This window comes from Notolepis coatsorum, assembly GCF_963971535.1.
Source record: "Notolepis coatsorum genome assembly, chromosome: 10".
NCBI lineage: Eukaryota > Metazoa > Chordata > Actinopteri > Aulopiformes > Paralepididae > Notolepis > Notolepis coatsorum.
Window position 1 is genome coordinate 134,814,189 of NC_140174.1, and position 15,309 is coordinate 134,829,497.

A 15,309-nucleotide genomic window follows, 5' to 3' on the forward strand; every position below is an offset into this window, starting at 1 on the left:
GAAACTGGTTTGGAAGAACATCAACAGAATTTCGGTCTGATCTACAAAGACATAGCTGAGATCAACGAGAAGTTAACGGCTGAGATGAAGGGAAACTACAAAGAACACAAGACGGATCTCAACGATATAACGGCTGAGCTTAAACGAATCAATGAAGAACAAAAAGCTAAAATATTCGAGATGGAATATCAAAATCGCAAGCTGAATATTCGTATAATCGGATTGGACGAGTCGGTGAGCTGCACACATCCTGAAGCGTTCGCGACAGAATTACAGAAAATCCTGGGACCAACTATCCTTCCTAGGGTACATGAGGTAGATCAATGTTACAGATTGGGGACCCGATCCAACGACGATAACGGCAGACCTAGAGTGATAATGGTTGTCCTACGTCAAGTCAGAATAAAAGAAATTATCATTCGGGAGACGCGCAGGATGAAAGGCAATCTGAAATACAAGGATGTGTCAATATATACTTCTTTGAAGATTATTGTCGGGAAGTGGTACAAGACGGTGATGTCTCAACTCTATTTGGGGAAACGCACTCCCACATTGATGTACCCTGCAAGACTTCGTATCGTCGATAAACAAGGAGAAAGGGTTTTCCTCAACTCGCCTGAAGATGCTGACAAATGTATGGCAGCACAACGTGTAGGATAGTTTATATACGGCCTTTTAATCTTTGTTAGGCATGGACACCATATCGTATAAACTTTAATTAACCGCTGATTTGGGACAGAGAGACCTACGAGCTCTGAGTTATTGAATATTTTCCCCGTTTGACTTTTATTGTTGCGGACATATTGGACTTAAAATTGGAACGATACAGAGATGAGCATGACGAAAGGATGACACGCAAATTCATGAAGCGGTCCTTATTTTAATAGTATGGATTTCTAACAACATTCTGGAACATACTGGAACATTCTGGCACTGTAAAAACGACATATTGGAATAATCTAGAACATTTAAAACATTCTTTGATATATGGAACATTCTGGAATAACAGCAATATGTGGCCAGACATACCAATAGTATGTCTGCAGAACCACAGCACCAGCCAGAAGACCTCCAGGGGAATAACATTCTTCACAACAGATCATCGCCCACCCCTGACCAGGGGAAATGCTGCATATACGTATTTAAAAACTTTTTTATTAATTGGAAATATTTCCACTACTTCTCCACTTTATACTCTAGGTGTTTAAGCATAGCAAAGCTCTTTCAAGATCTAAGTAAATGTTCTCTTTCTTTCTTTTCTCATTTTTTGAGGTTCTCTATTCAGTTCAATACCTCTATTATTCTTGGGTTGCTATAACTTACACAAGTTCTTATAAAATCTAAGTGATTATGGTATAATTGAAGCTCATTTTTAATCTTTATTTTTATTTTAATTTTATTCATTTTTATTTAACGGGAGAGTGGCCAAGCCACAGTTGACATTCTACTTATGGTAGAATTTAGAATGTTAGATCCTATGGAATACATAGGAAAGTTAAGGATAAATGGCTCATTCTGGGCTAACCGGTGGTGTAGGGGAGGGAGTTATACGCGAAGGTTGTGTCTATGGAACACAGTCCTGTACGACTCTGAGGGAGGGGGATTTAGGGGTTTATTTGTATATATGTATGTTTTTATGCTCGGCTCTCAACGGGACCTCAATAGTAGGATATATATCCATTGTGAATTCGCACTCCAGAAGCATTACCAACAACTACACAACATGTATAGATTATGGCTAGTTTGAATATAATGATCTGGAATACTGGGGGAATAAATAATCAACATAAACGCAAAAGCGTGTTGACGTAGCTCTTCTAAGCGAAACGCACATTTTAGTGGAAGACAAAGCTACCTTAGCGGACAACATATACCATAACATTAGTCACTCTTCCTTTGGAACGAGAACCCGTGGAGTTGCTATAGTCGTGAAACGGAAGTTGAATATTTAATTGAAGGGAGTATGGTCTGATGCAGATGGTCGGATAACCATAGCTAAAATTGTATACAGGAATAGGAAAATAGCGTTGGTAGCGGTATATGCCCCAAATTTGTACGAAGCTAATTTCTACACTACACTTACCAGAACAATGTTAAACCTTCCTGAATACTCATTTATAATTGGTGCGGATTTTAATGCCATTTGGGATCCTGGGATGGATAAATCTTATCCCACCTTTTCCAATGAACAGAAAAATTCATCTAATGCGTTAAAGGATTGGTCGAAGAATACAGGTGTAAATTATCTATGGCGATCACTCAACCCCACGACCCGGAAGTACTCTTGTCGATCTGCAAGACATAACACACTTTCCAGAATAGATTATGTTTTTGCATCCCCGAGACTATTTGATAACTATGACGTGGAAATGGTACCCAATGCACTATCAGATCACTGTTATTTACTCCTAAAAGGATAATTTGGTATACTGTCATCCCGAGCCCCAAGATGGCGATTTAACTCGATATTGCTGAATAACAAGGAATTCATTACACAACTCAAAGAAGCTCTTTCTGTATTCCTACTGGAGAATGCGAAATCGGTACAGGACCCCAGAATATTATGGATGTCGGTAAAGGGATTGATCAAGGATTTTACTGGGTACTTTTCCTCAAATACGCAAGAATCGTTGCTCAAAACTGGCAGAGCTGGAAACGCTTTACTCTACGTTATTTTCTTCTTTACAATACAACTACTCGGTTCGACTGGAAACTCGAATTAATGTGTTAAAAAAAGAGATTAATGCCATTTATAAACAACAATCTGAAGTACAAATACGTAGCACAAGACAACAGCACTACTTTCATGGTTCTAAACCAAGTCACCCACTAGCTATGCGGTTAAGAGTCGACGCAAAATTTGCAGATATAACTACCATTAAACAACAAGAACTTGTTACAGACCCTAAAAAAATCAACCAGACATTCAAAGAGTTCTACTCCAACTTGTATAAATCAGAAACGACCTTCGATCAAAACAAAATGGACACATATCTTTTTCTTTTTTTATTGATCTTTTTCCCCCTCCATTTTCCTCCGATTTTCTCCCATCCCAATGTTAGTCGTATGCCAATTCCCAGTCCCTTCCTGGTCGCTGCGCACTTACCCCCCACAGTCAGATCATCTGGCAGAGTGGAGGCTACCACGTGCTTCCTCCGACACACGTCCAGCCAATCACTGCTTCTTTTCACCTGGCAGCGCGGATTCTCATCGAGAGGGCGTAGCGTATGGGAGGACCACACTATCCCCCTCAAGTCCTATCCGCGCTTAGCAGGCGCCCCGACCGAACTGTAGGAGTCGCTGTTTACAACGACCCGGACCCACCCCGCCAGCTTCTCCCACCCTAGGCTCTAATACAGCCAATTGTATTAGTGCAGACGGCCAGCCAAGCTGGTGACAACCCCGGAGCTGTGAGCTGGATTCGAACAGGCGAATCCAGCTCACAGCTCCGGGGTTGGTGACGAACGCAATCTCCGCTCGGCCACCTAACCGCCCTTGGACACATATCTTAATCAAATTAACCTCCCTAAACTATCAGAGGATGACGCTAAACAGTTAGAAACACCCATCACACTAGATGAACTTAGGGAGGCCATATCTGAAATGCAAAGTGGTAGGGCTCCTGGAAGAGACGGTATCCCACCAGAAATGTACCTCATGTTGGGACGTAATTGGACCCCTATTACTTAATATGATTTTATACTCAATCAAGGAGGGGAACTTCCATAAGAACGACAATATTGCACTCATAACAGTCCTCCTTAAAAAAGAAAGACCCCACCGATTGCGGTAGTTATAGACCCTTAAGCCTCCACGGAACCGATATCAAGCTGTACTCTAAGGTATTAGCCATCAGACTTCAAAAGCATATGACGTCTTCAGTTCATCCTGATCAGACTGGCTTCATAAGAGGCCGCTTGATCACGGATAATATAAGACTATTACTACACGTACTAGATGCCAGCAAGGATGACACCACACCTAAGGCGATGCTGTCCCTGGATGCGATGAAAGCTTTTGATAGGTTGGAATGGTCTTATCTATGGGCAGTATTAGAAAGGATGGGGTTAGGAAAAGGATTCATTGATATGATTAAAGTATTATACAAAGACCCATCGGCCATGATTACAACAGGTATAATCACCTCCGCAATCTTTCCGGTATCACGCTCAGCTAGACAGGGTTGCCCTCTTAGTCCCGGACTATTCGATTTATCATTAGAGCCTTTAGCACAATATATAAGACAATCCCAATCCATAGAACCAATCGCAATCAAGGGCACACAACAAAAAATTTGTTTATATGCGGAAGACGTAATACTGTTCATGCAAAACCCTAACACCTCAATGCCTCATCTTCTCAAGTTGATTGATGACTTTGGCAATCTATCGGGATTTAGGATAAATTGGCCAAAGTCGGCTTTCCTTCCACTTAATGCCCCTGCAAAAAATATACTCCTTCCAGAAGAAATACCAATGGTTAAACACTTTAGGTGTTTGGGAGTTGAAGTATTCCCTACTATAAGCCAACCGGTGAAGTACAATTACATAAAAATCCAAGATAAGATCAAATACGACTTTGACAGGTGGTCAAAACTTAAAAACTCAGTACAGGCATGGGTATCAATAGTTAAGATGGATGTCCTACCTAGAATCAACTTCATTAGCTCAATGCTACCGTTACCCCCTCCAGATGGTTACTGGAAAAAATTACACTCTACCGCATACAAATATATTTGGAATAACAAACCTCTACGTATAAAAAGATCCACCGCACAGAGAAACAAAGCCGACGGAGGTATGGCATTTCCAGATTTTTACCACTATTTTAAGGCGTACACTTTAAGACCACTGACAACCTGGTTTGATTACCAAGCATCAGTATCCTGGAGAAATTTAGAAGTAAATATAGTAGCACCACATAGACTGCAGGACATAGTATACACCAAATTATCAATTAAGCAATGCGAATTGAAATTTGGCCCCATTATTACTCATGCGATCCGGATATGGCGTGAAACACAAAAAAAATATTTTAACCCACATAAATGGCATAGTCATACTCCCTTATTCAATAACAATGCACTCCTGATTGGAAAACGACCTATAAGATACCCTAAATGGGAAAAGCAGGGCATACACACATTATGTTTTCAACAAACAGGGTTTTTGTAGATATGAAGACATACATAAAAAATGTTATCTCACCAGTTCCACAGTTATTGGTATGTTTGAAGGCTCATGGAGTCTCATTAAGGATACCAATTGAACACCACAGATACCACATTCTTCTATGAAAGAGAGACATCGAGAGGTTTTGTATCAGATTTTTATCATCAATTACTAACGTCCTCGTATGGAATCCTCCCCCTAGACTCAGTCTGGAGGAGGGATATACCAGACCTTGAAATAAATTTTGATTGGCAAGAAGCCTGGGAAAACGTTCGACTTGCGTCACGTAACCCGGACCATCAACAAATTAATCTTAACTATATTCATAGGACATACCTGACTCCTATAAGATTGAACAGAATGGGACTTAAACAAGACTCCAGATGCTCCTTATGTACAAATGGGGATGAGGGTACATTTATGCACATGTACTGGGCAGGGTTTCCGTTAGAATTTTTTTTTGCAGGTCTGAGTGTCCGGTAGATTTCAATCTACCGGACAAATGGGATAAATTCCGGTCAGAGTTTATTGAGCTTAAAAACAATTGATAGGCCTATATAAAGAATGACATCATCAAGGCATTTATAATATTTTAACTTAAAACTAGGCTACTTTTGCGTATATACAGTCATTAATATATTCCAAATAAAATGAGTCCCTCGAGACTTCGTGCTGCTGCCGACTTGAGGTGTCGGTGGGCAGTCTGCCCGACCTTAATAAACAGCAGTCTGTTATAATCACATTTTTATGAGCTAACGAATTCCGTTATATTGGACATTTGTATTAATTATATCAAGCGAAGAACTGAGAAATTTGGCAGAGAGAGACGGCAACATTATCGTGGGTTTGCGTGATGTATATCTCCACTCCAATTACCGGTAACTACCTGTACCCCTCCCCCCATGCTGCTATGATGCCTGAATTTCCCCAAGGGGATCAATAAAGGAATATCTTATCTTATCTTATCTTATCTTACCTCCCAACGACTTGGTGCTGGTCATAATGTGCTGTGAAAATAATTCCCTCTAAACACAATTTGATTATTTGAATTGTATTAAAATAGGCTAAAATTAAATAGCCTATGCGATGAACGAAACAATCATTTGTTTCATCGTTGCTTCACCAAGCAGCCGGTCTAATAATGACATCCTGTTGTCAGCGCGAGCTGGCTGCTGATATATTTACGTGAAGCATGGAGCAGCAGTGTTTTTAGGTCCGGTCTGGAAACCGCTCGGCAGCGCCCCCACCCAACAGCTGAATTGCCAATGGCTGAATTGGAGTACTGCACCCTGCCGGCGGCAGATGGATGCTTCTCGCAAATATATCAGCAGCCAGCTCGCGCTGACAGGATGTCATTATTAGACCGGCTGCTTGGTGAAGCAACGATGAAACAAATGTAATGATTGTTTGTTTCGTTCATCGCATAGGCTATTTAATTTGAGCCTATTTTAATACAATTCAAATAATCTAATTGTGTTTGGAGGGAATTATTTTCACCGGACATTATGACCGGAGAGATTAAATATGTGGACTTCAACAGATTTTGCCGGTCAAATACCGGTAATTACCGGCTAACGGAAACGCTGGTACTGGGATTGCCCACCAGTTAAGATATTCTGGAAAGAAGTGTCCCAGCAATTATCAAATTTCTTAATTCTGAATATACCTGTACACCCCTCTGTATCGCTGTTGAATGATGTTTTTGAGTTTGCAGTCCCTATACAGCTAAAGAGATTAGTTTTATCTGGTATCACAGCGGCTAAAAAGCTGATAGCATCACAATGGTTTCAACCATGGGAGCGAGCGAGCGAGAGCATAATTGTGTAGGGTATTAGATAGCAAGTATTAGGTGTATATCTCGTATAATAAATTTATTTAAATGGTGATTTCATTGGATGTGTACTGTTAATTAATGCTTGTATGGTGATTTCATTGGATGTGTACTGTTAATTAATGCTTGTATATCTAATTTTATGTGTATGTTTAAAAAATAATAAATATATGTATATAAAAAAAAAAAAGTAGCATAGTATTAGGGTACACAATAGTAAAAAGACAGTAAGTAAGAGAGTTAGTATTTTTAGTTTTGAAGAGGTGTGTTTTTAGTCAATGGTGGAAAATTGGCCCGGTTTCAGCTGTCCTGACTGGTGGGGAGTTCATTCCACCATTGTGAAGCGAATACTGAGAATAGTCTGCTTTGTTTTGATGACCCCTCCGCCAGGAGCTCGGATAGCAGTGGGTCTGAGGTGGCCAGCTGCAGAGTGTAGGGGTCTTGAGGGTGTGTAGTAGTTGGAGACCATTGACCGGAGGTAGGAGGGAGCCGTTCCATTTGCTGCACGGTATGCCAGGTCAAGGAGCTTGAATTGGATTTGTGCGGCAATGGGAAGCCAGTGCAGTTCTCTGAGAAGTGGGGTAACGTGGGTTGACTTTGGTAGATTGGAGAACAGGCGGGCCGCTGCATTTGTATGAGTAGAAGTGGTTTGGTGGTGGTAGCCGGTAAACCAGCTAGCTTTAATTATTGTGCCTTCTGTGGAGAGTTTATGGTACACCTTTTTACCGCCAGAGGGCGACAAATACGGCTCTGCATTCACAGGGGTCAGCACAACCAGAGTGTAATGGCCAAGCATCAAGACAATAGCCCAATTGTTTTGCCTGGCAACAGCTTGGGGCAATGATTATCATTTTGAAAATTTTAATATAAATTGGACATTTTGTGATTGGGGAGTTAATTTTGTGATGTGAATAGCGAGTGTGGCCATAAGCGTGCCTCTCGTTTCCAGTAATCAGCTAGTGTTACTCAGTTGCATTTTGAGAAATCATAGCATGATTTTTAGACTTCTGGTTGGGCGTCTTCTATTGGAAACAACTTTGAGTATGCTAAAGGAACATCAATCTCAATGAAAACCACAAACTGCAAGAAAGCACTTGTGACTCACACACTGAAAAGGCCACAAGAGACGACGTGAAACATACGTGTACATGCCATATGTCCTTCATTCATGCTCCAACGAGCTCCCATTCTAGTTAATTTAGTTTTTCCCCATTATCTTGCCCCTCAGGTTGCTATCCATTTTACCAAAAAGACCCTTTCATCATGGAAGAGTGCCCCCATGTCTATTTCAGTGGAAATGCCCCTTCCTTCCAATCCAAGCTGATCACAGGTCAGTTTCATTTTCATACTGTCCCACGTCTATGATGCATACATGTAGCTTCAATTGACTACCCTCCTTTCTTGTTCCCCCCAATCACAACTATCCCTTTTGATTGTCCTGATGGAAGCGACAGTTGTGATTGGAAGATCAAGAAAAGAGGGTGGGGTTTGAGATGGGGTGAATTACAACTGCCAATTAATTTTGTTTAGTTTACCTACATTTTAGGCATCTAGGAGACAATGGAGCAAGCTCAAATTCTAGTTGCAAGTAGCCAAAAAGAGCTCCGTCATTGTCCATCTCATTGTTTGTCACTATCTTTGTCTTTGATTCCAGGTCCTGAGGGTCAGGAGGTTCTGTTGGTAACCGTGCCAGACTTCAACAGCACTCAGACGGCCTGTCTGGTCAACCTGCGTACGCTGGAGTGTGACCCAATCAGCTTCTCCGCCTTCGCCGCAGATGACGACGAGGAGAGTGAGATGAACATCAGCCACTGAGATGACGTCTTCACACACTGGGGCTTCTTCTCCACACGCCTCAAAACAAAGACATTAAAACTCCTCGTTCAAAAACGTGTTCGGGTTTCTCTGTTGGGAGACTAATGAACAATATTTATTTGGCCTTGGACCTGAAGGTTAGTCGTGTCATCAATAGCCTCCGTGTCCAGAAACGACAAACATACGCTGCCAAGATCCTGTCTGATGTCTAAACGGATAATTGTCGAATGATCTTAAAGCGATAATGTGTAATTGTAGCCTCATGTGTTAGTTTCCCATGAGTGTCGCATCCGTGTGCTTTCTTTTTTGTTTGGCATGGAGACAATTTCACAGTGAATTCTTGGTGGTCAAGGTGCCTCTATTTGTTTCAGAATACGCCATTTTATAATTAAATTCCGGGAGTCAGGCTTACACCAATGACTCCATTCCTTATACACGCACCCTAAAGGCTCCCACAGAGTCGGGCATAGCGGACCAGACTCCTTATACACGCACCCTAAAGGCTCCCACAGAGTCGGGCATAGCGGACCAGACTCCTTATACACGCACCCTAAAGGCTCCCACAGAGTCGGGCATAGCGGACCAGACTCCATTCCTTATACACGCACCCTAAAGGCTCCCACAGAGTCGGGCATAGCGGACCAGACTCCTTATACACGCACCCTAAAGGCTCCCACAGAGTCGGGCATAGCGGACCAGACTCCTTATACACGCACCCTAAAGGCTCCCACAGAGTCGGGCATAGCGGACCAGACTTCTTATACACGCACCCTAAAGGCTCCCACAGAGTCGGGCATAGCGGACCAGACTCCTTATACACGCACCCTAAAGGCTCCCACAGAGTCGGGCATAGCGGACCAGACTCCTTATACACGCACCCTAAAGGCTCCCACAGAGTCGGGCATAGCGGACCAGACTCCTTATACACGCACCCTAAAGGCTCCCACAGAGTCGGGCATAGCGGACCAGACTCCGTGCGACATGTCGTTTGAGGTTTCATAGTCGAGCATACCACCGCGTACCAATTTCCAAAATTTCTCGTGCAGTTTACTACATTTTCCACAATGCTTGCACACTGTTTACACTTTCTGTCATGGCGTCGTCCATCGATGAGCACGAGGGTAAAAAGAAATTTACTGGCAGTTTTACACACTAGAAAAGCCTTCAAACTGCTCAAGTTTCTTCAGATGATGGGGGGGGGGGGGGGGGGGGAAGACATGGTCCAAATGTATATGAATTGGAATGGATGGCGATAGTAAAACTAAATTTAAGTCTTACCGGACCAATCCTACCCATAGAACCATGATCCTGCCCTACTCTCTTGGCACGGAGTGAGTGTTCAGAGTAAAGTGCAGAACGGTGTCACATTTACATTTTTATTTATTTATTTAACCAGGCAAATCAATTAACTCATTGACCGCCACACTGTTTTCCCATCTCTACTCAATGGCGCCAGCGTTATTGACCATTTTAGCGATGTTTGCACCCTATCGTGTTTTTTTTTTTTTTTTTTTTTTTTTTTTTTTCCCCCTCTATTTTCCTCCGATTTTCTCCCATCCCAATGTTAGTCGTATGCCAATTCCCAGTCCCTTCCTGGTCGCTGCGCACTTACCCCCCACAGTCAGATCATCTGGGAGAGTGGAGGCTACCACGTGCTTCCTCCGACACACGTCCAGCCAATCACCGCTTCTTTTCACCTGGCAGCGCGGATTCTCATTGAGAGGGCGTAGCGTGTGGAAGGACCACACTCCCCCTCACGTCCAATCCGCGCTTAGCAGGCGCCCCGACCGAACTGTAGGAGTCTCGGTTTACAACGACCCGGACCCACCCCGCCAGCTTCTCCCACCCTCTGATACAGCCAATTGTATCAGTGCAGACGGCCAGCCAAGCTGGTGACAACCCCGGAGCTGTGAGCTGGATTCGAACAGGCAAATCCAGCTCAGCTCCGGGGCTGGTGACGAACGCAATCTCCGCTCGGCCACCTAACCGCCTCCTATCGTGTGTTCTGTATTATAGCTATGGAGACAATAGTATGGCTCATTTGACTGGCATTGTTTATAATCCAACACTGACTAACCAGTTAATTTCTACATACTTTAGTTTGTGCGCTATTCTATGCTAAACATCGCCCCTTTCCAAAATAATCCAGTCTTTTTTCCTAGATCGCGAGATATGACGTGTTCTATGCATTATGCCCAAATCGTTTGGGTTGCTCGCCTGAAACTTGTCGTTTTACCTCGAAACTGCGATTGTTACCAAAAGCATGTTTTAGGTCCGGTAAAATACGACATTGTGATTGGTACAAAAGCATGTTTTAGGTTAAAAAAATACCAGCAGGTTACCTAAAATAGACCTTACCTCAGACAGAAGGTACTCCAAAATGAATAAATCCCAGTTGTCCCATCGCAATTACTTGTGTATATTGGGCATGGCTATCATACGGGTTTGAGGCATCAAATCTCCAACCGATTGCTATGTCCTGATCCACTTTGAGGGGGAAGCAGCCGGAGGTAACTCAGTACTGGAAGAAATAAAACGTTTATTTCTACATGCCTTCGTTCGTGTGCTATCCCATGCAAAAAATCTTCCGTTTCAAAATAATCCAGTCTTGTTTTCTGGAAGGCGAGATATGATGTGTGTTGTCCGACGCTGGGATCATTACAAAGGCATGTTTTATGATGGGGTTCGGTAAAATAGACGTTACCTTTGTCAGCAGGTCCACCAAAACCCTGTCCACTCTTGTTCCAAGTGTCTTGGGTCAGAACAGGATCAATAAATATAACGCTAGTTGGCCCGTTACTACCGTTAGCAGCACCAGGGTAATGTTACATCCAAACAGCCTGTTTGAAAATACTAGAATCCAACATAGTCTGGTGAAAACGCACCTTATCATCCATGAGTGATCGTTTTGTCCTCTTCATAATAATCTCCCAATAGTTTGTGGTCGCCATTGCCGGTAAAGTTTTCAAGCCTCTGGAGTGCTCTCCCGGCATCGACTATACCAGCGTTGAACAGAATACATTACCTCCTTGGCCGGTTTGACTATAGTATTTTTATGATTTACCAGAAGTGCTGAGTCCAATGTAGTCTGGTGAAAACGCACGTTATCATCCATAAGTGTGATCGTTTTGTCCTCGTCATAATCTCAGAGTTTGCGATCGCCATTGGTACCTCTACTCACTGCTGCTCCCTCTCGAGTGCTCTCAACTCCGGCGTGAGAGCCCCCCACACTAAACTTTAAAAAAGTTAAGTTAAGTTAAAAAAGTAGGCGATACTGCCACCTATCGGGATTCGATCATAATTTCAATTCTAATTTACTCTGAGGTACCAGGAACACACACCAAGGTCCGATTGACTGTTTAGTATAATAATAATAAAGAAATGAAAAACGCGAAATCTAGTTTTTGGCAGCCAATGAGTTAAAAGCCAGCCTCCTACACACAACTAGCTCTGTCTTTCACCTGCGTTTCTACAGATTCCTCTGTTTCTACTCTCTAGAACTCTCCACCCCTCATCAGAGGTCCCTCATCCCAGCCAAATCGGTTCAAGTTTTGCCTTCCTCTGAGCGAGGGGGGACCTGCACTTCGCCTCCACAGTGCATGTGCTCGACATCCCCGAACACACGCTCTCACATCTGCAGGCCACTCGAGCACAGGTTAGAGGCTAGCTGCCTTGTGGCTCTTTCCCCTAACACCCCCCCCCCCCCCCTTTCCCTCACATGTGTAGGTCACTTTGGTGTCGCATAGGTGCCTTGTGGCATGTGTTTTATGCATTCTCCCCTAATCCACCTTTCCCCATGCTCTCACATCTGCAGGCCACCCTAGTGCTGGCTAGGGACCGGCTGCCTAGTGGCATGTGTTTGTGACTTGCCAAAGCCACCCTGTGTACCCTCTTGTGCCCCCCCCCCCCCCCCCCCAGAGTGCATCCACCCCAAACCCGTCTCCTCTCTTTCTTGATTTGAGTTTCAATAACATCGTTATTCTGGTTCTGTACACGCTCCAGAATTTAATAGAAAAATTACACATTGTCGCTTTAAGTGCTGTATGAATTGCTTTTACAGTTAACCAATATAATGTTAAAATAATGTATTCACTATTCAGTATCTTTTTGTATCACAGATTTCGTGGAGGATTGCAGGATTGTTATATCATGGTTCTCATGTTTGTCAATATCGACCATATTCACATGGTGGCCATTTTGCTCTTATGGGTGGAAAGGAACCCACCCTGAGCATGTTATGAGACCAAAATGGCCACGTGTGAAATTATGGTCGATTAGTTAAGTTAGGTTTATAAAGAAGAAAAGACAACTGCTGTGTATTAACAAGCCTTTATTAATTGAAAAATTGCTTTCCTCTACCTCAGCTAGTTCTAAGGAACAAGGATATCTCTGGTTTCTCCATTCTTGACTTTCAACTAATGTTTTGTAGTCCTGTGTTTTTTTTTTATACATTGTAAAATGGATGTAAATAAATCAACACTTTTTATATATATATATATATATATATATATATATATAAAGTTTACTCTAGAGAGGGGAAGTTAAAAGAAAAAAACATTGCATGAATGTTTTTAATACGCAACCTGCAAATCAGCATTTCTTCATCTGGCCCTAATACATTCACATAGGAGAAGTCTGGAGTTGGAACAATACAGTGTGGACTTTGAAACCCAAATGGTGCAAGCCCGCTTTCATTGAAGTAGTTACATCACTATGAAGAGGCATTTTCTTGTATGCAACGATGAACAGCGTTTGCAGAGTTGATTGACCTTGGAACTGGGACAGTTGAGACTTTTCCCCTTCATTTATACTTCGTAATAATTTCTCTAGCAAGGAATCTCACTTCCTCCGCCTAATCACTAATCTGAAAGTAGATCAGGCATGGTACAAAGGGCAGGATTCCCATCTCAATTCTTCCCTTTATCCAATCTGCCCAAACTAGATGTTCACTAGTAACGACTACAAGTAAAGAGATGGATGGATGCATGGTAACATGTACTGCAACAGCCCCACGTGTTCAGTTTAATAGTCATCGATCTTGTACTCATAGTTATAATCCAGGATGGAATCGGTGAAACCGCCGGGCGATGACGTCTGTCCCTCTGCTATGGACCAGTCGTACCAGGGCGTGGTGCGCTCTGTCGTCGTGGCAACTGTTGTGGTGGTTGGGGGTATCGTGGTCCTCGACCTCATCAGCCGCTGTTGTCTTAGCTGACGGAGGCGGGCGAGCCTGAGCCTCCTTAGCTTCTGGCGCCGTGCGTCTGGGTCTGAGCCGTCCTCGGTGTTGCCGAGGGCAACGCGCCTGTTACTGTGGGGGGGGTGGCGTGTCCTGCCGTTGCCATTGCCGTGGCTCAGCAGGCGGATTGGCTTGTTGCCGTGCAGGGCCATGATCTGTTGGTAAATTAATAGATTAGAGGCTTCACTGATAATCCAAGAAACGAAGGATCACATTTACAGTCATTTAGCTGTCACTTTTATCCAAAGAGACTTACAAGTTCTGTACAACAAGTCAGCAGGAAGGGTACAACTGGCAGCTAAGGGTAAGTGACATTGTTTGTCAAACAGTGTCGAACTTGAGTACATATTTGCATAGAAGGTAATAATATAGGCATGGTAGATTCCTTAGTAGCAGAGAGCATACTAGTAAAAGACGGTACAAAGGTTAGTATAAAAACAGTTCAGATATTAATTGAAGTTGTTTTTTGGGCGGGATCACATGGGAGCAACACGGGTATGAGAGGAGGAAAAGAGGACAGGCGGCTGCAGTAGCAGAAAAGGGCTTATGAGAAGTGAGCTTGTGAGATCCCCGGACTGGTGTGGAAAAAAATCTGGGTAACCCCTGAAGTGCTCCAGTGGAGCTGCTCTGTCCGTGGCCAACTGAAGGTGAGCGGTACTGTATGAGTGTAAAGCAGGGCTTTGCAGTGCTCAGAAAATCTCCATTGGGCACATAAATGGACTGCATTTATATAGCGCTTTTATCCAAAGCGTTTCACAACTCATGTCTCACATTCACACACAGACTGGAGGAATATAACTCGATCAATTAATGTACTTAATCAAATATAGACTTGGTTAAACACAGGTTTATTATACCCATATCAATAAAGGAATATCTTATCTTAACCATGCAAGGTGCACACCCTGCTCATCGGGAGCAGTTGGGGGTTAAGTGTCTTAGTCGACGGCACATTGACGTGAGGTCGGAGCCGGAATCGAACGAGGAACCGACTATCAGCTCTACCTCCTGAGCCGCTGTGGTGATAAAAGTGACTTGTGATGATGCTGACGTGTGGAGTGGATCTGGCTCACCTGTTTGATCCGGTCCCAGTTGGACTTGGCCAGGTTGAAGCTGCAGGCCGTAGCTCCCGACTCGTAGCCCACGACGCACAGCTTGGTCAGCGAGGTGAAGCCCTCGGCCCGCGCCGTCACCCGGTACTCTCCGGGGTTCAGCAACCGCCAGAAGTCCCCTGCTGTGGCTGCGAGTTGGAGGAG

At 43.4% G+C, this 15,309-nt stretch overlaps 2 protein-coding genes across 2 annotated transcripts in view; one reads left to right on the forward strand and one right to left on the reverse strand.

The window, feature by feature from the left end:
• pold2 (polymerase (DNA directed), delta 2, regulatory subunit) overlaps positions 1–9,230 on the forward strand; it is a 31,258-nt gene extending 22,028 nt beyond the window's left edge. Inside the window, exons 10-11 of the mRNA XM_084323437.1 lie at positions 8,231–8,332; positions 8,657–9,230. Of these exons, the coding sequence (XP_084179563.1) occupies positions 8,231–8,332; positions 8,657–8,817 (263 nt within the window). The 3' untranslated portion in view covers positions 8,818–9,230. The remainder of the gene's footprint in view (positions 1–8,230; positions 8,333–8,656) is intronic.
• A 3,904-nt stretch (positions 9,231–13,134) lies between these two features.
• The window catches only part of aebp1b (AE binding protein 1b), a 38,677-nt gene continuing 36,502 nt past the window's right edge, over positions 13,135–15,309 (reverse strand). The window contains 2 exon segments of the mRNA XM_084322789.1: positions 13,135–14,208; positions 15,127–15,293. Of these exon segments, the coding sequence (XP_084178915.1) occupies positions 13,840–14,208; positions 15,127–15,293 (536 nt within the window). The 3' untranslated portion in view covers positions 13,135–13,839.